The sequence below is a fragment of the Lepidochelys kempii genome, chromosome 1 (genome assembly GCF_965140265.1).
Source record: "Lepidochelys kempii isolate rLepKem1 chromosome 1, rLepKem1.hap2, whole genome shotgun sequence".
Lineage (NCBI taxonomy): Eukaryota > Metazoa > Chordata > Testudines > Cheloniidae > Lepidochelys > Lepidochelys kempii.
Genome location: NC_133256.1, coordinates 214,397,015 through 214,421,848, shown reverse-complemented (window position 1 = coordinate 214,421,848; position 24,834 = coordinate 214,397,015). Strand labels below are relative to the sequence as shown.

The 24,834-nt window shown below is 47.4% G+C and overlaps 1 protein-coding gene across 1 annotated transcript in view; it reads right to left on the bottom strand.

Annotated features, from left to right (window-relative positions):
* Positions 1-801: 801 nt before the first annotated feature.
* The window catches only part of LOC140898840 (antigen WC1.1-like), a 56,186-nt gene continuing 32,153 nt past the window's right edge, over positions 802-24,834 (bottom strand). The window contains 13 exon segments of the mRNA XM_073313332.1: positions 802-959; positions 1,800-1,943; positions 2,919-3,008; positions 6,678-6,761; positions 8,225-8,320; positions 10,603-10,776; positions 11,196-11,510; positions 11,586-11,648; positions 12,222-12,536; positions 15,110-15,424; positions 15,504-15,821; positions 21,957-22,266; positions 22,510-22,829. Of these exon segments, the coding sequence (XP_073169433.1) occupies positions 811-959; positions 1,800-1,943; positions 2,919-3,008; positions 6,678-6,761; positions 8,225-8,320; positions 10,603-10,776; positions 11,196-11,510; positions 11,586-11,648; positions 12,222-12,536; positions 15,110-15,424; positions 15,504-15,821; positions 21,957-22,266; positions 22,510-22,829 (2,693 nt within the window). The 3' untranslated portion in view covers positions 802-810.

Genomic DNA, 24,834 nt, shown 5'->3' with positions numbered 1-24,834 from the left:
TGGAAATGAACATGCCACTGTGCAAAGATGATTAGTTTTAATGGGGTTTCCAGTGAGAACTCAGTGACTTGTTACTTGTTGTAGCCTTATTGGTTCAGTGGAAATCCAGACTCTGATTAACCTTCCCCTTGTCACTATTGTCTATAAAATTCATTTATCATCAGAGCAGAAATATTAATCCTCTGTATTTATCGCTAATGGGGAATTCTTTTCACCATTTGTTTAATTTCAGGTGTGAATTATCCAAGGAGCATTTCCCATTTATCTTCTTGGATTCAATGAAAGTTTCAAATCTGAATTCAGTTTAGGAATAACCTTGTTGCTCATCTCATAATGTTCTCTTGCTGGTTTCTCACTTTTACCACATGCCTGACGGAACATTCAGTGTAAACTCACCTCCCATCAAACAGCCGGCCATACCCAGTGGTGGCCCACCCTTGTCTCTTGGTTTGTTCAATCTCAGCCTCTCCCCATCATGAACACTGGAAACTGCACAATTCATCTGGCAAGAAAAACTTCCACTATGGGGGAGACTTTCAGAAAGGATTTAATAAGAAAAAGGCACAAAATGAAGCTGAAGATTACAGGGATAAAAAAGCAGGAAAAGTCCATCCTGGCCAATCAGTGGGAAGTTATACAGAGGAAATTTGTGAATCTTTTCCCACTCGCCGTTGAATTTCCTGCAACTTCTCACAAATTCTAAAAAAGACACTTGCTTTGTCTATCTACCAGGCAGGGTCTGTCTCTGGGCATCATGCCAAAGGAAACATTTCTCAGAGAAAAAGGCAAAGCTTTTCCATCATCACAAGGTTATTTTGTCCAATCACATTGTTCTGATACTGATCTCCCAGAGTCACCATGTCCCACATCATCGTAAGTTGTGTCTCCAGGGGGCAGGAACAGGGTTTCCTTCTCCATCCCAGAAACACCTTCATTCCTTAATGAGTGCAGATTCCAAACTGAAAACACCAAGGGAGACACATACAGTCAGTGGATCCATTTTATAGCGAGGTCTGGCTGCATTGCAAGGGTGGAGCGCACTCTGCAATATGGGTTAGAAAATGTTCCCTCTTCGTTCTTCTGATTGGGTCCATGACAAGTTTTAATCCATCACCTCTATACGTATTCTGGAAGTAAAACCCTTGGTTTCCAGACCATTTAAAGGTGCCAAGTGACAACTGTATTTACCTGTCACTTCATGTACAAAACCCAATCACTTATGAGCAAGGAGCTCTTAGTTAAGGACATTGTATAATTCACTCTGCCCTAACAACAAACATGAACACATAATTCTGATCAAGTACGAAGCAATGCACATTTCATCACCACTGCACCTCCTCTGGGGTGGCTGGTGGTGTCTCTGCTGAGGACACAATGGGGAGGGGGGAGAGATATTGGCCAAGGATAATGGGCAAATGCCCAACTTTTACAGGAAGCGTCACAAGCTCTTTAATATTTGTGCAGCATTAACAGGACTTTGGTTTATAAGATTCTGCCCAAAAGATACACGCGCAGTAAATTGGTCGCAATCCAGTAATCCAGGGTGTGGCAGCCACACAAGGATTTGAACCTAGGGATTGAGGGATCTTGCTGGTTTGACCATGAAATATCATTCAGCAAGGACCCCACTTTTCCTGTCACCATTTCAGGCACTGAAGCCTCTGCTTTGAGGGAATGAAAAGAAGAGAGAAGGAGAGTTTTTCTCACAGGCACTGGGTTGGCCGGGTTTGTTCCCTTGCTGCGTACCTCACATTTCCAGCCCTCCCACTCTGCAGAGACAGTGTGAAGGGCAAACTCACCTCCTTGTGAATCCCCGTTCCTCTCACTTGCCTCAGTGCCTTCCTCATCATTCTGCCCCAAGCCAGTGTCACCTTCAGGGTCAGACACTTCTCTGGCATCATCATAACCATCCCCTGGGACATCTCCAGGCAGCGCAGGGGCATCTGATGTGAAGATGTGAAGTAATTAAGAGAATAGTCACAGTGAAGATAGAAATAAACTACAAGTGACAGATGCACCAGCCTCACTGGTCCCTGCGGATCTCTCAGCACTTCCACCCTCAGGATGGGAAGAGGAGCCCTCCTCTGGAACCCTTAGACTGGGGGATTTCACGTATCACATTTATCGGATACATTTCAATTGCTGGTTGAGTGGATCCTAGAGCTTCCACATGACGAGGCAGAGGGGGAGTTATAGAAAGAGGTGACTGGGATCTAGTCCAGAGGCATTGCTCCACAAGGCATGCTATTATAATAATTACAAATGTAAATGACTTGGAATTGCCCAGAATTTGTTCCCTGCTTCCTAAACTTGACATTATCTTAAAAATGTCTTTTCAATGCGTTCTCCTGATAAAGTTTACCCCATAAACTGCCATCAGTCTCCAACGTACTGACACCACTGGGAGCTGAGCCAGCTAATAAGGGTGGGACATTGGCCCTTGGGTTTAAAATCTCCATGTCCCACCCACCCCCTGTCCCAGCGTGTCTGACACAGATGTATATAAGCTGCAATAGCTGCATGCCAGGAAAGGCTTGCAGGGAACATTGCTGTACTGTAGAGATCTCTGATTTGGGTTGTCTTTATAAATAGTGAGGAACCCTCGTGCTCCTGGCAGTGAGGGTCACAAGGCAGTGACCTGAGTCAAGTACAGCATGGACAGCTGCTGAGCGAACTGCTCCTTCCATCCCTGCAATGGGTCTCTGTCATGACCTAGGATATCACATGCTTCCCTACCCCTGGGCCTCCACACAGCTCTTGTCATGCACCTGGACAGCGCCCCCAGCATTATGCCAATAGACAATACTGGTGGGTGAACTCCCTGGTTTTCTTAACAAACCACTATTGTCCCTACTGGGAAATACAGTTAGTTTTTCGTCAGGGTAACGTTGCTTCCAAGAGGTGGATTCACTGCTCACCTCGGCCATCTGGAGTCTGGGGGACGTCGTTCAAGACAGGCTCCTCCACGTTATCGTAATCCAACTGAGACCCCTCTGGGGAAACTCCCTCTGGAACAGCAAACACCACACTCAGCCCATGGCACCAGCAGCGTCTCTTCAGTGCAAGTGGCCCTTCTAACTAGAGCTGTGTATCATGGCACATGAGAGGGGAAGTTGCAGGGGGCCCATAGGGAGAAGGGCACAAGTCAGAGAACTACAGTAAAACAGGAGTCCCAGAAATAACAAGGGGCCAATCCTGTCCCTGCAGAATCCAACAGCAGCTCTTTTATATATTTCAGTGGGAGCAGGATCTGGGTTGTGCTGAGATAACAGGTTGGAACACGGGCACTGCCAGGCCAGAGCCGGCCTGTGTGAATCCAGCTGATCTCTGCAGACAGGTTTGAATTTTCCTGTTTCACTGGGGAGGGGGAACCTCCCCTCTGTAGGAATTAAAGCTCCCACTGGGAGATCACTGGCCTGATCCTTTGTGAGCTCCTGCTCTCCATTAGCCTTTCAGGCAGCCCAGGGCTCAGCTTGGCAGCGCTCCAGCTTCTCAGCAGAACTGGCTCATCTGCTCAGTGTCTCCCCCACCCAGCCGCAGGTTAAACTCCCACAGGGCCGAAATCATGGACTCTTTTGAGAGCAGCTGGGGTAGAAATGCCACCCTCTTTATAATTAGAGATGGGGCCAGGCCGGGAAGTTCAGGTCCAGGATTTTGCTTCAGCCTGTTATAGCGACAGGTGCCAGCCCCAAAACTGAGATCCGAAGCTGGGGTCAGAATCTGCAAATCCCCCCTCCCACAAAGTTCTGGTGGGTTTGGATCAGTGAGTTGGGCTGAGCCCATCTGTAATTATAACATAGGACAATCTTATGTGAGCAACAAGGGTGATGTCGTGGTGGGAATCTGCTATAGACCACCGGACCAGGGGGATGAGGTGGACAAGGCTTTCTTTCGGCAACTCACGGAAGTTACTAGATCACAGGCCCTGGTTCTCATGGGAGACTTCAATCACCCTGATCTCTGCTGGGAGAGCAATATAGCGGTGCACAGACAATCCAGGAAATTTTTGGAAAGGGGAGGGGACAATTTCCTGGTGCAAGTGCTGGAGGAACCAACTAGGGGCAGAGCTCTTCTTGACCTGCTGCTCACAAACTGGGAAGAATTAGTAGGGGAAGCAAAAGTGGATGGGAACCTGGGAGGCAGTGACCATGAGATGGTCAAGTTCAGGATCCTGACACAGGGAAGAAAGGAGAGCAGCAGAATACGGACCCTGGACTTCAGAAAAGCAGACTTTGACTCCCTCCGGGAACTGATGGGCAGGATCCCCTGGGAGAATAACATGAGGGGGAAAGGAGTCCAGGAGAGCTGGTTGTATTTTAAAGAATCCTTACTGAGGTTACAGGGACAAACCATCCCGATGTGTCGAAAGAATAGTAAATATGGCAGGCGACCAGCTTGGCTTAACAGTGAAATCCTTGCTGATCTTAAACAGAAAAAAGAAGCTTACAAGAAGTGGAAGATTGGACAAATGACCAGGGAAGAGTATAAAATCATTGCTCGGGGATGCAGGAGTGAAATCAGGAAGGCCAAATCACACCTGGAGTTACAGCTAGCAAGAGATGTTAAGAGTAACAAGAAGGATTTCTTCAGGTATGTTAGCAACAAGAAGAAAGTCAAGGAAAGTGTGGGCCCCTTACTGAATGAGGGAGGCAACCTAGTGACAGAGGATGTGGAAAAAGCTAATGTACTCAATGCTTTTTTTGCCTCTGTCTTCACGAACAAGGTCAGCTCCCAGACTACTGCACTGGGCAGCATAGCATGGGGAGGAGGTGACCAGCCCTCTGTGGAGAAAGAAGTGGTTCGGAACTATTTAGAAAAGCTGGATGAGCACAAGTATCCACTGCATCCGAGAGTGCTAAAGGAGTTGGCAGATGTGATTGCAGAGCCATTGGCCATTCTCTTTGAAAACTCATGGCGATCGGGGGAAGTCCCGGACGACTGGAAAAAGGCTAATGTAGTGCCCATCTTTAAAAAAGGGAAGAAGGAGGATCCTGGGAACTAACTACAGGCCAGTCAGCCTCACCTCTGTCCCTGGAAAAATCATGGAGCAGGTCCTCAAGGAATCAATTCTGAAGCACTTAGAGGAGAGGAAATTGATCAGGAAGAGTCAGCATGGATTCACCAAGGGCAAGTCAGGCCTGACTAATCTAATTGCCTTGTATGATGAGATAACTGGCTCTGTGGATGAGGGGAAAGCAGTGGACGTGTTGTTCCTTGACTTTAGCAAAGCTTTTGACACGGTCTCCCACAGTATTCTTGCCAGCAAGTTAAAGAAGTATGGGCTGGATGAATGGACTATAAGGTGGATAGAAAGTTAGCTAGATTGTTGGGCTCAACGGGTAGTAATCAATGGCTCCATGTCTAGTTGGCAGCCGGTATCAAGTGGAGTGCCCCAAGGGTCGGTCCTGGGGCCGGTTTTGTTCAATATCTTCATAAATGATCTGGAGGATGGTGTGGATTGCACCCTCAGCAAGTTTGCAGATGACACTAAACTGGAAGGAGAGGTAGATACGCTGGAGCGTAGGGATAGGATACAGAGGGCCCTAGACAAATTAGAGGATTGGGCCAAAAGAAATCTGATGAGGTTCAACAAGGACAAGTGCAGAGTCCTGCACTTAGGACGGAAGAATCCCATGCACCACTACAGACGAGGGACCGAATGGCTCAGCAGCAGTTCTGCAGAAAAGGACCTAGGGGTTACAGTGGATGAGAAGCTGGATATGAGTTAACAGTGTGCCCTTGTTGCCAAGAAGGCAATGGTATTTTGGGATGTATACGTAGGGGCATTGCCAGCAGATCAAGAGACGTGATTGTTCCCCTCTATTCGACATTGGTGAGGCCTCATCTGGAGTACTGTGTCCAGTTTTGGGCCCCACACTACAAGAAGGATGTAGAAAAATTGGAAAGAGTCCAGAGGAGGGCAACAAAAATGATTAGGGGACTGGAACACATGACTTATGAGGAGAGGCTGAGGGAACTGGGCTTGTTTAGTCTGCGGAAGAGAAGAATGAGGGGGGATTTGATAGCTGCTTTCAACTACCTGAAAGGGGGTTCCAAAGAGGATCGATCTAGACTGTTCTCAGTGGTAGCTGATGTCAGAACAAGGAGTAATGGTCTCAAGTTGCAGTGGGGGAGGTTTAGGTTGGATATTAGGAAAAACTTTTTCACTAGGAGGGTGGTGAAACACTGGAATGCGTTACCTAGGGAGGTGGTGGAATCTCCTTCCTTCAAAGTTTTTAAGGTCAGGCTTGACAAAGCCCTGGCTGGGATGATTTAGTTGAGGATTGGTCCTGCTTTGAGCAGGAGGTTGGACTAGATGACCTCCTGAGGTCCCTTCCAACCCTGATATTCTATGATTCTATGATTGATTCCTCTCTCTCTTGGGGACAAGAGACTAGCCCTGCTGGGCACTGACGCCTCCACCCAAAGGGACTGACCCGTCTCCTCCAGCTCCTCACCTGGGGAGGTCACTGGGAGCCACTCCCAGGGGTGTGTGCTCAGGAGATGGTCACATGTTCCCATCCTGAGATTCTATCCTGTTCAATGGGATCAGACCCGACTGTGTAAAATGGGAACCGTGTGAGGGGAAATGGCTGCGATTGCAGAAAGTGTCATAGAAATTCATTTCTCTGCCCAGATTTGGGTCTCTTGGCCTGAGTCTGCCCCTCCCCCATTACCTTGTTCTGATCCAGGATCATTTTCCCCCTCGCTGTCCCCGGTGTAATACTGCAGCTTCGTCACTGAATCATCTGAATAGGAGACTGGAGAGACGAGAACCAGAAATTCATCACAGTGAGAACAGCACAACTGTGGGACTGGGAACACATCCGGGGCCTGGAGCAGGATTTCCAGTCTCAGACTATACCTTCCTCTACAGGACATGGTGACTCACAGCAACTCCGAGTAGTGAGAGCCTGACACAGACTCCCCAAGAGAAATCTCCATGTTATTGTGGTAAATGTGACTGAGGGGATGATACAATCTGACCTGAAGGATGCTGTGGTGAGTGAAAGGCCCGTCTCTGGCTGCTGGTCCAGGGAAGTTCCACAATTCTCCTGGCCTCCTCAGCCACAGAGGGGACTCCTCCTTCTTAAGGGTAAATACCCACCTCCCCCATGAATCAGTCGATCAGCTCTCCGTGGTTAAACCAAGAAAGGCCCAAAGCAGAGTCTGTGATTCATAAATTTGTTCGTCTCTAAGGTGCCACAAGCACCCCTTTTCTTTTTCTGATTCACTGTAACCATCTTGGCAGTGATGCTGGGAGATGCCCTGAGCATGTTCTCAGAGCTCCACCACAGCAGAGCCCTTGGGCAGGATGTTCCCATCAGACATTGAGACAAAATGGCACAAAGGATAAAAGGGCTGGGACTCAAACTCATGAGGCTCTCCTGGGCTGATCTCTCTGCTCCGGGGGCAGGAGGGAGCTGACACAACAGACCAGTGGCTGCGGTGGGAGGGGGGCAAAGAACATCCCCTGCTCCAGTGCTCCAAAGAAGTTTTCAAATGATAGTTTAGCCTGCCCCAGACAGTCGCTTTCCTGACCCCTCACTGGTTACACGTCAAGGCTGCAGGACGGGCAGATGGGAAATTAATTGTCCCTAGAACTGGAACACTCAGTGTATGGTGGGAAGGAAATCCATCTCTCTCAGTCTACATGAGTAACTTCTGGTCTCACCACAGACCCAGCTCCCACAGCTAGAGCTTGGTAAAAAAAAACAGGTGGTTTGGTTTTCTGACCATTGCGGGGAAAAAGCAAAACATAAGATTGTTTTGAGTTGAGCCAAAAATGACTTTTTTTTGGCAATTTTTGGGAAATGCAAAAGTAAAAAAAAAGTTTAAGGTTGAATGAAACCATTTGGTGTTCTTTTGGACATTTGTTAACTTTTGTTTATTTGTTTTCATTCCGATAATATTAAAGGAAATTTCTAATGGAAAAGTAATATCCAATTGAAAAAAACAAAATGTTTTCTTTAGAAAGTGTCGAAATGAAATGAATCATTCTGTGTGTATTTGGAACAATTGGGTGAAATCGACAGGAATTTGTGAAATGTTTCGGTGCCTCTGAATCTCCATTTTTCACCAAAACATTTCATAACGGAGACTTGTGCCCAGCTCCAGTGACAAGCTCACAGGGCTGAAGCTGCAGTGATTTAACTCTGGGTCAGGGCCTCAGATGGACAGGGCATTAGATAGCTGCCCCCTGTTAAGAGTCAGACCCACAGACCTGAGCGACTGAACATCTCCTGCTTTTTTCTCATCAGGTTATAATCAATCTCCTCGTACACGGCCTCAGAGAAGGGATCCAAGGGTCTTCTGGAGCCTGAAAACAAAGGGCAGGGTTTGCACAGGGTCATTGAAACCAGAGATGGCAAATACTATGGGATCATCCAGCCTCTCCCCATGGACCCAGTGTGAGCCTGAACCCTACCGCACATTCCCAGTGCTGGAATTTAAATGAGCCAGGTGACAGTGTTTCTTTCCACAACAGCCCTTTGATGATGCTTCCCAGGGCTAATTCTCTGTCAGGAAGCTTCCTCACATTCATCTTAAATGTTTTTTAATCTCATCTCATTATTTCTGGCTATTCCCCTTTGGAGCAGCTTAAATAATTCTTCCCCCACGCAGGTGTTTCTCTGCAAAATGGTGAGAACCTCTTTTTTTTCATCGAGTTTAGGGCCAGAAGGGACCATTAGAACATCTAGTCTGACCTCCTGTATAATACAGGCCACTGCATTTCACCCAGATACTCCTAGATTTGAGCCCAAAGATGCACTTAGAGTAAAGCATTTCAGTCCTCAGGAGAATAAACTATTGTGTGCCACAGGCAGAAAGCAGGAGTGAGTAAGGTACCACCAATGCCCAATGGTCCCACAGTGGCAGGGAACTGATTACTTGAGAGATGCCTTGATAATCCTGGCAGGTGATCCACACTCCATGTTTCAGAGGAAGAGGAAAATCCCCCAAGGTCCCTTTTTGCCAATCTGACCTGGGGGGAAATTTCTTCCTGACCCCAAATCTGACAATTGATTTGACCCTGAACATGTGGAAAAGACACACCACCCACCTATCTTCGAAAGAGGTTTCTCTGTATCACCTCAGAGGACTGTTCCAGCCCATTCAGTGACACATATCGCTCTGTAGCTAATGCCTGATGCTTCAGAGGAGGGCCAGAAACAAAACGAAGCAAAACAAAACACAAAGATGGGTCTTCCCAGAATTCCTTCCTGACCCCTGCAGGAGATTGGCTGAAGCCCTGAAGCATGAGATCTGATTATAGTCATTGTCTTACTGCAAAGTTGTGACTGTTACATGTATGTTGATGGCAGTCCCATCCTCTATCTTCTTGCCAAGGAGCTGGTAGCTAATGTTTGTATAAAGTGTGTTATAGATGGAAAATCCCCTACAAGTGCCAGCTTTGAGTACAAGACAGTAAAATGCTCCTTTCCCACACTTTTCCTTCCTAAGATTGTCTTTTCTACTGGATCACTCTCTTCACAACTATTTACCACAGCTCTATTTTTATACACCTTTTTCCCTTGACAATATTTCCAATTTCTCTAGGTCCCTTTTCCATGATGTCTCTCCTCAGGATATTCAGATCCCCTCCCTGTGGCAGATACTGCAGCTCCAGGCAGTATCTTTGGGAATCACTGTATTAAAGCTATGAATGGTTTATGTTCTACTGCATGTCGGAGGGTTACCACAGCTCCTCCAGGAAGAAAAAACACTGAGTGTGTGTGTGTGGGGGGGGTGTGGATGATTAAGGTAAATCACTGAGATTGTAAACAACTCCAGAAAGGTAAAAACCTTCAGGGTGGTTTATACAAACTGGTTCAAACTGGGTTACCAGAGACCAAGAGACAAAGGAGGGCTTCTGATATGAAAGGCTGAGTTTAAAAAGACTCAGGGCCTTCATTTTGATTCTGCAATGGGCAGGACCTTCTGTCCATGGGGATCCCAACACTGAATCGTTGGAGGGATGTTGGTCTACCAGGCTGCCCATGAGGAAGATGGGTGAATTCTGGTATGTTCAGCAAGTGTGGAGGAATTTTTATTGTTTTTAATGTTTTCTCTGTCACACTTTTATCCTCGGAATAAGGTGTAATCTGCCGAGAGAGAGCTGGGTGGTAACTTGTAACTGCTGGCAATGCCCTGCTCATAGCCCTTGGGGAGAAAGCACAGCATGGGGGCTGGCCTGTAGGCAGACTGGTTTGCTGGGGGTATCACAGTGGAAGGCAGGGGGCTGTGCAGTCTTAAAAACCCCTGGCCGCAAGGAGATGGGACAGGGGGTTCCCACCCAGAGACACGTGACAGCAGGAGGCCTGAGTAGACACTCCTGGAGTGGATCACCGGAGGGTGAGGGCGGGTGAGGATACAGATGCCGTTTCTCTGAAACTGTAAAGGTCCCTAGCCAGTATCATCTCCAGATTTCATGGCTGGGCTGTTCCACTGCCAGACAGTTAATGAAATAGTAAAAGAGAGAGGCGTTAACAGGCACCCTTGGCCACCCCACCCAGCCTGGTATCGTCCCTCACCCTGACACCCTGCAGCCGCCCTGCTACTGCAGAGGCATTTCACACAGTGACACCAATCAGGACCCACCTCTGAGCTGTGCCCTGGCACTTCGCACCTGCGCCCCCAGGATGATTAAGACCAGGCAGAGCAGGGCCCCCAGGATAATGCAGATGACCACGGGCACCGTGACTCTCCCACTGTCGGTCGGAGGGCGGCGCGGGGGAGCTGGATGGAAATGAACATGCGACATGAGAGATTAGCCTGTGAGAGTCGGGGGAGCCTATGAACCTGTAGCAAGGGGGAGGTGACTTGTTTGTTCCCGGGGGGATCCTCACCTCTGAGAGTCCCTGGTTGTCTCCAGCTGTCACCTCCACAGACTCCCTCACAGCAGCACAGGGCCTGTTTGTTAGTGATTTAGGGCCCAAGTCCCTTGTGCTCTGTGCAGCAATGAGGACTCTCATAACAAACCAGCACAGTGGGGCCTGTGATGGATGCAGGGGCTATGTGGGCTGGTGCCTGAGCCAGTCTGACCCCACAAAGGCTCCACCCCTCAACATCCAGGATGCTCCAGCACACAGGAGATGGGAGGGCCTGGTCTGGGACCAAAGGGGATGGGTGGGCTAAACCATCCTTTTCCCTGAATATTACAGCATGTAGCAGAAACATCTCCTGTCACTCACCTGAGCAATTCACGGCAGCATCTTCCTTATGACCACAGTTGCTCTCACCCCAGGGCTTGGCAGGACAGTCCCAGAGAGATGACTCTGTCCCTCTGCAATTCAACGTCTCCACCCAGATGGGACCAGTCCCCTCGCCGAATGCAGCCTCGCCCAGGGCAGATAGAGCAGATCCACAGCCCAGTTGTTTACACACAACGTTAGCATCCGCCATGTCCCAGAAGTCATCACAAACTGTTCCCCAGAAGCCACGGTACCAAACCTCCACTCTCCCCGAGCACCTGTCCTCTCCTCCCACGATGCGTAATTTCTCCTGGTCTAGAAATGCAGAAACCTCACACGTTACTGGGACAACTTAGGGACCAAGAGGGAGACAGTGAGAAGCAGAGATACCTGTGCAGCTGGGAGAGTTCGGGCATTCGGCAAACAGGGTCTGAGTTGGTTTTGGTTTTTTTCCTATGGAGAGAAAAAGCTGAGGTGAATGCACTGGGTTGTGTCTGTGATGTGGGAGTAGAATTTATCTGTATTTTAAACCCCTAATTTCAGCACTGTGGGAACTGAAATGTGAACTCTGGGTCATTTAATACTTAATTAATTTGCTATTCAGCTGTTACTCAGACACACAGGCCGACATGCACCCAGACTTGTGGGGGATTCCAGTTCTGACCCAAATTGCACAGCCTTGGCCCACCTCTGAGTGTTCATCCCAAAAGGATTAATAACCACAGAGCTGCCTCATGATGGTCTCTAGGGAGAGGCTTTTCTTGGCTCTCAGACTACCTTATCGCAGTGTCTAACACCGGTCTCTTTTAAGATTAATTGATTAACTTCCATGTTTGTTGTTAATCAGACAAATGATTGTTCCTATAAAACATCATGAAAATATGTTTGTATCTTGTGTTGAGAATTTAAATCTGCCTACACTGAGATGTGAACAACAACAAAAGTTCTATCCTAACCTTTCAATTAATTAAACTCATCGTTTACATGTGGGTTTGCACGCCCGCATGCAGGTAGTTTCAGAATTACCAGTACAAGAAATATGGGTCTCTTCTGCTCGGTTATCACACGACTTTGGATCCCAGGGCTCTGACGGGCACTGCCAGAGGGAGCTGTGCTGCTCACTGCATGCAACGTGGTCCAGCCACGTGGGACCAGAACCTGGTCCATATTCAAAGTCTCTTGCAATCTGCCCTCCGTCCCCACAGTTCAGCTGTTTGCAGACAATTGCTGGGGTGACTCCAGACATCTGATTGGAGCAAACACTGCCCCACGTCCCATTGTAGAAAACCTCCAGCCGCCCTGCACAGTCACTGTCGCTCACCAGCCTCAGATCTGTGAACTCTAGAAGAAAATGCAAAAAAAGGGAATTTAAATCATTTGATTCTGAAATGAACTGGGGTTTGAAGAGTGAAATCCCAGCGATTGCTAACGATCCTGTGCATCATTCTGCAGGAGCAACGGCTAGAGAACCAATCCAAGAGTAAGAGACTCTTTTAGACACCACAGGCCCCTTCGAAATACAGTGGGCATCTCTGGAAGGCCACCATTTACCAGCGGCTACATACAGATTGTAATAGATAAAGGCTGGGAAGGATTGTGACATTGGCAGGCCAGATGCCAGCTCTTGCCCAGGCTGCAGGCCTTGGCTGAAAACTTACAATCTCGTAGCTGGAGACCAGGAAGGGTCACATGTGTGTTAGTTTTGCTGAAAACAGGTATTAGTCTTGAAAGAATGTATTGAGTGTTTAGACTTTATGAAATGCTGGTTAGTTGCTGCAGGCATTAATCTCACTTGTAATGTCTGTGGTCCATGCAACAAGAACATATGTAAGTTTTGCTTTATAACTGAAAATGTTTGCTCTGAACTTGTGAACTCAGGCACGGGAATGATCCCCGCCGCCCATCCCCTGCATGTAGTACATGCAGAAGGTCTTATCCCATTGATTTGAAGGCTAGAAGAGGGAAATAAAAATAATAGATGGGAAGATTTTTCATCTTTTTGGCTGTTTGAATTTGACAGGGCTAAAGAATCCAAACTGAAGCCCGAGACCCCAAGGGGTTACCCTTGGATCAGCGCTGAAGGACATTTGGACTTGACAGATCACTACAACTCTGTCACTCCGAGGATATAAATGGTAACTCATTTGTGTGTAGACGATTGCTTGCTTTAACCGTGTAAACAGCCATTTTATTTCTTTTTCCTAATGAATAAACCTGTATATAGTTTATTACAGGATTGGCTACAGGCATTGTCTTTGGTGTAAGATTCAGGGTACCAAATGATCTGAGTAAGTGGCTGGTCTCTTGGGATTGGAAGAAACCTGAATGTGATGTGATTTTTGGTGTAAGTGACCACTTATCACTAAGTCCAGTTTGTTTGGGTGACAATAGACTGGAGAGTCTAAGGGGACGGTCTGTGACTCCATGGCAAGATAGATACAGTGATCCAGGACTAAGTTCCCTCTAAGCTGCGTGGCCATGTGGACGCACAGAAGGCTATCAAAGGCCGCATAGGCATGCAGCCACAGGGGCCTAGAGTGGAGAAGCACCTCTTCCTCAGCCCTGGAGCTGCCGCAGTGGGGAGAGGTGCCTCTCCCCTGGCCCCAGGCTGCTGCGGCAAGAGAGGCCTTGGGGGAGTCCTCTCTTCCTGCCACAGTCCCAGGGCAGCCAGAACTACAAACCCCTCATCCCTGGCCCCACCCCAGAGCTCGCACCCCCAGTCAGAGCCCTCACCCTGTGCACAGCCACCCTCTGCCCCAGCCCTGAGCTGCCTCCCACACTCTGAACCCCTCAGCTCCAACTCCACCACACATCACCTCTAGACTGGTGCACAGAACAAAATTCATTCCGCACATGGATGTAAAAATTAGAGGGAACATTGGTCCAGGAGTTCACATCTGTTACAGGCTTGGTGAAATCTACTTATAGAGCACACCAGCAGTTTGGGGTATTGCCTTGTTTCTCACCATCTGCCCTGAGGTGGGCACTCAGTGCCGTGAGCCTCTCCAGACAGTGTGACAGGGATCATGAGATCAAATAGTCTGACCTTCTGTAAAACAGCTGCATAGAGCCTAATAACTTGAGTTTGACGTAAGCATAGCTTCCAGAAAGGCATCCAGTCTAGACAGGAAGACTTCAAGAGATGTAGAATGCACCATTTCCCTGGTAGTTAGTTCCGATGGTTAATCATCCTCCCTGTTAAAAACCTGGGCCTTATTTCTGATCTGAATTTGTCTGGTTTCAGCTTCTAGCCATCGACTCTTGTTCTGCCTTTCTGCATTAGATTAAAGAGCCCTTTAGGAAGTGGTATGTTCTCCTTGTGAAGGGACTTATGCCCTGTAATCAAGTTACCTCTTGATGGTTTTGATAAGCTAAACAGATTCAGCATCTGAAATCTCTCATCGTAAGGCTTTTATTCGTCAGATCACTTTTGTGGCTCTTCTCTGCTCCAATTTTTGTGGACATAAGAACTGGACACAGTATTCCAGTATCTGTCTCACCAGCATCATGTACAACAGTAAAATTTAGTCCACACTCCTACTCACTACTCCCCTGTTTATAGATCCAAGGTTCGCATTAGCCCGTTTTGCCACACACGGCACTGGGAGCTCATGTTCAGTTATTTCTCCACTAGGACCCTACATCCTTTTCAGTCACTGCTTTCCATGATACAATCTCCTTGAAATACCTGAGATGCAGCCTTCTAGCATTCTAAGGGAAATCTTGCAATATCTCCAACACCTCTAGGTGGGAGCTGAGGACTTTCTAATGGTGATCCTGGTAGGCAGTTACAGAAGGGAAAGGGAGGCAGAGACAGTCAGTGACAGTGTCTGTCTCAGCAATCTCCTTAAACATCTGCCCCCTCCATTTAATCCCCTGGTAACCAGGCTCACGTGAGCATTCCCAGAACAGACCTGAGCAGAGAACTCCTGCGTCCTCTTTGTGTCTGCAGTTGTGCTGGCCCCAGCCCCCGGAAGGACACTCCCAGAGATCGGATTCGTTCCCAGAGCAGTTCACATCGTCCAGCCAGATCTGCCCGGATCCTTGCCCATAATGAGCAGAGACAGTTGCACTGATGGCACGTCCACATCCCAGTTGTTTGCAAACGACATCGGAGTCTGACAGATCCCAGGAATCATCACAGACTGTCCCCCAGCTGCCATTGTAATAAATCTCCACTCTTCCGGCACAGCGACCTGTCCCATTCACCAGTCTGATCCGCCAGCTCCCTGCAGGGATAGATCGCAGCTGTTAATATGTATTTTCCTACTGAACAGAAAATGTTTGTGAGATTTGGAAATGAATCACCTGAGCAAAGGACAGCAACATCCTCAGCAATTCCTGCCTGGGCTGTCTCAGACGTGGAGATGTCACAGAGAGTCAGATGAGTCTCATTTCCTGCACACTGGACCCTTCTGAGCCCCACAGGGCCCGTTCCATTCTCAGACTTCGGGGGGATAAAAGCTTTCTCAGCGACTCCGCACTGGAGCTCCCTGCACACCACGCTGGCATCGTCCATGTCCCACTGGTCATCCAGCACTCTGCCCCACACACCACGGAGGGAAATCTCAACTCTCCCATCACACCGGCTCTCTCCGTTCAGCAGTCTGAGTGATTCAGAGTGACCTGGGCTCAGGAGAGATGGGAAATACACTGAATAACACTCTCTCTTATACACTAGAAATACTGCACATGAAATTGTGGACTATTTCTCAATAAGAAGGTATAAGCCACTGATCAGAGTGTGTCACAGTGTTGAAGGGAACAACCTCTGTCAGAAGACACTTATTCCTGTGAATCGAAAAGTGGAAGGTGATGCAATGATTTTAAAACTCTGAGCTTGACACAAGGGCTTGCCAACGGACTTTCTAAATGAGTGAGTGAGGGAATTCCTGCAGATTACTGATTGGGAAAATAGTCTCTGTGTGTGGTGGTGGAATGGCTGCTGAGGTTTGTAGTCACTTTATCCAGGCTTAAATGCCTGGAAGCCAGTGAACGGTGTCTGCACAAGCACTTAGCAGGTGGGTCGTGAATGATTTAGGCAAGTTTGCGTTGAGGAAGTTTGGCCAATGGAAGAGCAGGGTTCATGGTGGTCAGGAACAGGTTATTGTTGGTAAATTCCCTTAGTTCCCCCTGATCCTTACTCAGCAGGTGGCAACTTTCTTGGTTCACGTGGATCCAGTGCAGGAGCTCCTAGTGTTAGATAGTTCCTGGCACTGGTGGTTCTGACTGGAGCTGTCCCCTGAAATGTGGTGTCATCTCTGAGTCCAACGTGAGATTCCAGCTGATCAATTCATAGCACAAGAAGCAGGTTGTGAGTGGGGCGGGGAAGGGGACGTGCTTTGTTGGTGAATATTGTGACTCCCTTGGGATGTGAATCTCAGTCTTTGCGTGTGTCTCAGAATCCGAGAGTCCGACATCAGCGTGGTAAGTTAGGAATTACTCCCCGAGTTCAGAGCCAGGTGCAGCCAGGAGAGACTGACCATGTTAAAAGACAACAGCAGAGTCAGTGCAGGGCACACCCACTGGCTGTGCCGGGTACAGTATGTACTAGTATGGCGACCTGACGGGTGCAGTGTGTGCGCACTGGATCCAAACAGCTCAAGGATCTTGGTCGCCAAATAAAATTTCAAGGCTAAGAGTGAAATCCTGGCCCCACTGAAGGCAATGGTAAAACCTCCATTGACTTCAGCGGAGCCAGGAGTTCACCCTAAGACTGGACCAGGAGACTGCCTGCATGCAGCTAGGGTAGTGCAGGGGTGTAGCCATGCGTGGGCTGTGGCCCACCCAGTGATCATCCAGGCCCACCCAAATCAGGGCCGGAGCCCCCCGAATCCACAGGCTGGGACTCCCACCCCCAGCTCGGTGTCCGTCAGTCTGGACGCATCTTTCTCCTGCCAGCGCCATGCGCTGCTTCCCTGGTCTCTGACCCCAGCACTAGCCCCGCGGGGGGTGTGCCTCGTGAGGGCAGGTCTGCGTGGGGCTAGTGCTGGGGCCGGAGACTGGGGCAGCAGCTCCCAGCACCGGCAGGAAAGGGACGTGGCTGGGCTGACGGACACTGAACCAGGGTCGGGAAGGGTGAGCAGAGCTTGAGCCCTAGTGGGACCCCACTTTGCCCAAAATACACGCCTAGGTGACCAGATGTCCCGATTTTATAGGGACAGTCCTGATATTCGGGGTTTTTTCTTATATAGGCGCCTATTACCTCCCACCACTTGTCCAATTTTTCACATTTCCTATCTGGTTACCCTAGGCACGCCCCGCAGCCTGTGTGCCCCGGGCAGCCTCAGCTTTGGGTGCCTGCTGAGCGGTAAGGGCCGGCTGGAAGGGGTGGAGGGAGGAGAGCCCCCCTTCCTCCTGCCCCCTTCCCAGGGCACCGGATTCCTCCTGCACCCCTCCCTCTGCTCCTCGCGTCACTGCCCACCCCCGAAAGCTGGGGCCCACCCAAGTTTCCTGTCCTAGGTATGCCGCTAGTGTAGTGTGAGGGCAGAGAGTAGATCTGGGGCTTTCCGAGGAGGCTCATGGATATAACTGGGTACCACAGCTCCGCAGGAAGGCCGGATGGGATCACGGCAGATGGAGCTCGTATGGAAGGAACCAGGTGTTTTTCCTTAGAAGGAATTCTCCTTCCAGCAATAGCTGAGGAGTTCCCTCCGAGAACCAGGGTCTGGGCTGGGTAGCTAGTTAGGAGAGGCAGGGCAGGGCTGCAGCGAATTTAGGTAGGAATGCCGGTAGCAGCCACTGTGAGAAGCAGGAGAACTGCCAGGTGAATTACCCGCAAGGTACAAAGGTATCAGTTGTAAAGAGGAGAGTAGATGTCTGTTGAGAGTTCTGGGCAGGGCCACATAGGCTTAGTCATGGTGTGTAACAGCACCAGAGACTCTGGGCTCTGTGGGAGACAGTCCTGGAAGCTATGTGCCCATTATTAGGAAGAAGGTTGAAATCCAGGGCTTCTGCAGTAGGTTTCTCTGTAAGGACCCCAGTTCCAGCCAGGCAAGAAGCCCTATGGAGACTCTGTACATGGATGAGAAGATGGAGCAGAGAGGGGAGCTGAAACTTCATTAAGCAGGAGGGGTCCCCATGGTGAGAGGAGAAGCAGATGATCACAATGTCCTGTTTGGGTCTTAAAACTCTATGCATCTATAGACCCATAAGACGGGCTCCATTTAGCCACAAGGGAACCAGGTTGGCTGGCCATTAAAATTAATTTTCTCGTGAATTATTTTCCCACAGGGCCCTGGCCACTTTCAGTGCCCAGGATGGATAAATCGGGGTTGTGCAGCATTAGGCTGTTGCTTGTATGACCCCTGCCTCATTCACTTTAGAAACTGGAAGGCCTGTGGAGAACAAGGAGGGGAGTGCAGGAAGAACTAGGATGCTCTTGTTTCGAGCAGTGACCGTCATTCCGTCGAGCTCAGTTCTGTTCCTGCCTCTGCTGCAGACTTCACAGGTGATACTGTGCAGGTCTCTGAAGCCAGTTTTTATGGGGTCTGATTTGCAGAAGTATTGAGTATTCACAACTGCCTCTAGGCTCAAGACAAGATGTGGCTGCTCCGCTCTTCTGCAGTCAGGCAGCGAGGTCGGGTGGAATGAGCACAGGGCTGCAAGTCAAAACACTGAGTTTTATCCTGTCTCCGCTGCTGACTCACTGAGTGGCCTTGGGCAAGTCACTTTGCTTTTCTCTCTCCGTTTTACCGTTTGTAAAATGGAGCTGTGACATTGTACTCTGTATGCTTTTGTGAAAGTATGCTGATGAGTGTGAAGATAATGTAACTGAAATATGCTTCATGCAAAAGGTCTTTTGTAAGGTATCATTACAAAGATTATAATCTACTTAGTGCGGTCATCCTATTTGTACAAATGTATCACTCGTGTATCTGAAACTAGAAATATGAAATATAACTCTGAGGTCCTATTGTAGTTATGCACAGTGTGGGCCATTCATGGTGGTTTGGAATCTTAATGGCTCCCATTAACCAGGAGAATCGACTGTAGATGGCTCTGTTTTACTTCTAAATCTTCCTGTATACTGGCAAGCAGGTAATGAAGTCTTACAGTGACATGTGATCATGGCACCTAAACTCGAATCCACCTTTAACCTGGTGCTTTTCCATTGAAAAGGAGGGGTGGGAACCCAGAGAGGAACAAAGGATTCCCGCCTTATGCAAAAGATATATAAGTGAGTGGAACAGAACAAAGGGGGCGGCCATCATGAGAAATCCCCTCGCTACCACCTGAGCTGGAACAAGGGCTGTACCAGGGAAAGGATTGTGCCCAGCATAGGTAGGCATCCAGTCTGTGAAAGAAACTTATTGAAACATCTCTGAAGGTGAGATTTTATCTGTATTCGGCTTAGATTTGCGTGTTTTATTTTATTTTACTTGGTAATTCACTTTGTTCTGTCTGTTACTACTTGGAACCACTTAAATCCTACTTTCTGAATTTAATAAAATCACATTTTACTTATTAATTAACCCAGAGTATGTATTAATACCAGGGGTGTGGTAAACAGCTGTGCATATCTCTCTCTCTCTCTCTGAGTGTTATGGGGGCGGACAATTTATGAGTTTACCCTGTATAAGCTTTATACAAGGTAAAACGGATTTATTTGGGGTTTGGACCCCACTGGGAGTTGGGCATCTGAGTGTTAAAGACAAGAACACTTCTTAAATTGCTTTCAGTTAAGTCTGCAGCTTTGGGACACGTGTTTCAGATGCTGGGTCTGTGCTGGAGCAGACTGGCATGTCTGGCTCAGCGAGACAGGGTGCTGGAGTCCTAAGCTGGCAGGGAAAGCAGGGGCAGAAGTAGTCTTGGCACATCAGGTGGCAGACCCCAAGGGGTTTCCGTGATCCAACCTGCCACAGGAGCTAATAATAATACTTCCCCACCTACTTCCCTGGAGTTTGGTGAGGCTTTATTAATGTCTGGAGAGTACTCTGAACACATAAAACTCTGCAGAAATGGTGAGTACTCTGGAGAATCAGGCCCTGAGGGTCTCAGGTTGCAGCCCAATCACCCCAAATAAGTCGTGAGTTGGGAATTTGGGCTTTAATCGTTGTAAGTACAATTTTCAAAAGCACCTAAATGATGTAGGAGCCTAAGTGCCATTTTCAGAAGTGACTTGGGCAGCAAGAGGGAGAAGTCTGTATGGTTCTTGGGCTCCCATGTTACTAGAGAAAATAGGATTTAAGTCTCTAAGTCACTTAGGCCTTTTGAAAATGTTATTCTTGGGCTTCTAAGTGCCTAAGTCACTTTTGAAATGGACCTCATAAGAGTCTGCTATCTCCTGGGGTGTTATGAAGACAAATTCATTAATGTTTGTGGTGCATTCTCACACTACTGTAACGAGCACAATAGAAAAGCCAATGAAGAAATGAATAATTCTGTATTCAGTGCAGTGTTTGTACGGTCTGTAGAGTGAATAAGGCCCTGGGTCACAGCTTAAATGATGAGGATAAAAAGAAATATTCTGCAGCTCCTCCATCCCCTGAGCATCATCCTCCCTGTGCACTGAAGGAGGCAGGAGCTGGGGGTAGGTAAGAATAATAGGATATGTTGATGCAATTAGACTGTATCATAATGTATATGCAGAAGGGAGGGTGCGGGACTGAATTAACATTACATAGATAACCTTAATTCTGGTATTTTCTAATTCTTGTGCCTTTGGCTTTGACTAAATGAACTAAATAATGCTGTTTATTTATTTTTATAAAAGCTAAATATTAGAGAGGGTCAACAACCGAAAATTTTTCCTGTGAAGTATTTTGAGTGCAGTATTTCAATTTTTAAACAGATCTGAGATACTGGGATGTGGAAATGGAATGAAAATTTTTGTTTGGACTCTAACTAAAATATTGATTCATTTCAACTTTTGGTAAATGAAACATTCAATTTTCCATTCCAGGTTTTGGATGTACAGGTTTGCCACTTCCTCCCCCTTTCTATTTTTTCACACAATCAGAATATTAGGACTGGAAGAGACCTGAGGAGGTCATCTAGTCCAATCCCCTGCTCATCTTTTCTTCCACTGTAAAAAGTTAGAAAAAGGTAAAAATGTGTAAGAAAGTAAGAAAGCAGGGGAAAAAAATCTTTGGAGTTTTTTCAATTGGAAAAGTGTGAAAAAAGTAAAAAAAAACCTCAGTGAGTGAAAGCACTACTTTCTCTGTGGTGGGCTACCAAAAATACCCCCAGGAACTCACGTGAGAGAAGGGAAATGCTGATTTTCAGCAGTTTATAATTCAGCCAAACCTGGAAGGAATCTCACTGCAGGAGGAGAAGGCACCTCCCTGGCCCCAGCACTGACCCCTTCCCAAATTTCAAAGGCTCCAGCCATCAAGGAAGGTGCGAGAGCTTCTCAAGAAGGTGCCGAGAATATTTTATGATAGAAAGTGTGAAGCAAGCTCCATATTGGGAGTCACCACCAGCTCCCCCTCTAATTACTATTGGAGAAGGCTGGGGACGGTGAATCGGTGACATTGATGTAACCCAAAGGACAAAGTGCTGCCCCTGCTCCGCTGCCCGGCGTCAGGACAGAGTTGCTGATGTTTTTACTGGAGAATCCAGGGCTTTCCCCAGTCACAACCGTTCTTTTGTGATGATATTATTGACTTAAATGTTATCTTTAATACATTTACTGTTATTTTCTGTGCTTTAGGATCTAGCTCCCCCTCCCCTTGCTGTGTCCTGAGGTTCCCCTGCTCTGGGGCAGCACCACACACTGAGGGGCAGGTGTCCTTAATCCAGCATCTCTCTTGCACTTACCTGAGCAAATCACACCGGCATCATTGTCGTGTGAGCCCGGAGAGGCCCCCAGGGCAGTAACAGGACAATGGCCCAAATGGGTTTCAGTCCCTTTGCAATGAAATGTGTCTGTCCAGACAGAGCCAGTTCCCTTCCCAAAATACCCTCCTCCTGGGTTTGATACAGCAAATCCGCAGTCCAGCTGACGACAGAGCACGTTGGCATCTGATAAATCCCAGCGTGAGTCACAGAGGGTTCCCCAGGCACCAAGAACCTGGATCTCCACCCTCCCTGAGCACGCTGTGCTGCCGTTCACCAGCCGGAACCCTGTGTGCCCAGGGGAGAAGGGAGAAGGGGTTTAGAGAGGGAGCATTTAAGATATTTTATATTAAATAATAAAGAAAAGGAAAGTTGGGGGGATTGAACCCATTCCCATTATATTGAGTTGTTTAGGTTTTACTGGAAGCTGATAGCAGCTTTGTTATCCCAGCTCCCTACAGAGTGAGATCATTTTTTTGTTGCGCCCTATTCTAGAATACACACGACTGGGATTTTAGAGACATTGTGCCAAATTCTTACGTGAGCATATGACACTTGCATCATTTGCATGTGAGCACGTCTGACTCCCGTGTGATATCCTGGGACAGTACACGAGGTGTGACTCATTCCCTACACACTGGAATTCCTCAGTCCAGATTGGTCCATGTCCTTCTCGGAAATGAGCTCCTCCTGGGATAGATAGAGCTGTTCCACACTCTAGTCCATTACAGATAACACTGGCAGCTTTGAGATCAAAGTGTGCATCACAGATTGTAGCCCAGGTGTCTCCATGTCTTACTTCCACACGTCCTGAGCAGGCACTGTCCCCTCCAACCAGCTGGAGCTCAATGTGTCCTAGAAAACCAATGAAGGATGACAATTGCAAAGGAGCCTTAGGGAGTTAGGTGTTCCACTGCCTTAGAACTTTGGCCAAAAACCCATCCTGGTGCAGTGGGACAGTGCAGGCAGCAATTAGACATTTTTAAAAAAACAATGTACAACAAATGGAGAGAGGGGAATTTAATAGCAATCGATATACACTGGAAGTTCTGAGATGTAGAAAATCGATAAGGGAAGCTAAAGCTATCAGGGAAAACTCCGCAGTTGGCAGGGCTAGGAACAATAATGACCCTTTTTTTCAGTATATTAGGAGTAAAGACAAACAAACAAACAAATCCTAACAAAGGTGTAGCCCATTACAAATGGAGATGGTAAAATAGTTTATAATGATGCAAATAAGGCAGAAGTGTTCAATAAACATTTCCGGTTTTGGATAGAAGCAGGATGTGTATTCAAACCATGTGAAGAGGGTGAACCACTCTGCAGTCTGTTGGTAACTAAGGAGGATGTTAAACAGTATCTAGTAGGGATAAACTTTTTTAAAAAATCATCAGCTTATAAAATCTTGGAATAAATAGAAATGTAGGACTGGAAGGAACCTCACAAATTCATCTAGTCCATCCCCCCACACCAAGACAGGTTTTGTATACCTACTCCATCCCTGATAGATGTTTGTCTAACTTGTTCTTAAAAGTCACCAATGATGTGTGTGACGAGTTCGGTCACAGACACCCCCTAGGGACAGTCACCTCACATTCTGAAATTACCTCTGAGCCCGTTTTCCCCGCCAGCTTGGGACTCCAGAACCCTGCCTTGTTGAGCCAGACATGCTAGCCTGCTGCAACACAGACACAGATCTGGTCCACACCCCAAAAACTGCTCAGCAGCAGTACCAGATTTAAGATGGATTTAAGATGGATGTCATGTGAGACCTCATTGTTCATTACTCACAGGCTGGCCCACACGTACACAGGAAGGCTTGCAGGCAAATAAACCATCTACAACCAATTGTTCCAGTCAATCGGAGCCATCAAGATTCTAAACCACCATAAATGGCCCACACTTTGCATTATTACAATAGGACCTCAGAGTCATACTTCATATTTCTAGCTTCAGATAGAAGAATGATACATACATACAAATAGGAGGAATATATTCAGTAGGTTATAACTTTTGTTATGATACATTACATGAGACCTTTTGCATAAAACATATTCCAGTTACATCATATTCACACTCATAAGCATATTTCCATAAAACATATGGAGTGCAATGTCACAACGGGGATTCCACAACCTCCCTTGGTACCTTGTTCCAGTACTTAACTATCCTTATAGTGAGAAAGTTTTTCCTAGTATCTGATCTGACTCTCCCTTGCTGCAATCTAAGTGGATTACTTCTTGTCCTACCTACCCATTGTAGAGAGAGAGCCCAAAACTGGACACACTGCTCCAGCGGAGGCCTCACCAGTGCTGAGTACAGCAGGACAATTACCTCCTCTGTCTTACATATGACAATTCTGTTAATAAAATGCAGAATGACATTTCCTGTTTTCAAAACAGCATCACCCATTTCAGTCTGTGGTCCAGTATAACCCCAGAACATTTTCTGCAGAACTGCTGCTTAGTCAGTTATTCCCCATTTTGGATTTTTTGCTTTTGATTTTTCCTTCCTAAGTATAGTACTTTGTCTTTACTGAATTTTAATTTACTGATTTCAAACCAATTCTCCAATGTATCAAGGTCATTATGAATTCTAATACTCTCATCCAAAGAGCTTGTGACCCCTCCCAGGTTTGTGTCATCCACACATCTTATGAGTTTATTCTCTACTCCATCACCCAAATCTTTAATGAAAATATTGAATAGTTCCAGGCCCAGGAGAGTGATATTATTTATGTATCCATAGGAACACAGTGACCAGAGAGAAAAGTGTTAAGGCAACTAAAGGCCAACGGGCATATGTCTTCCGTAATCCACAGCATTTCCCTCAAAACCTGGGCTGACCCAACCTATCCCAG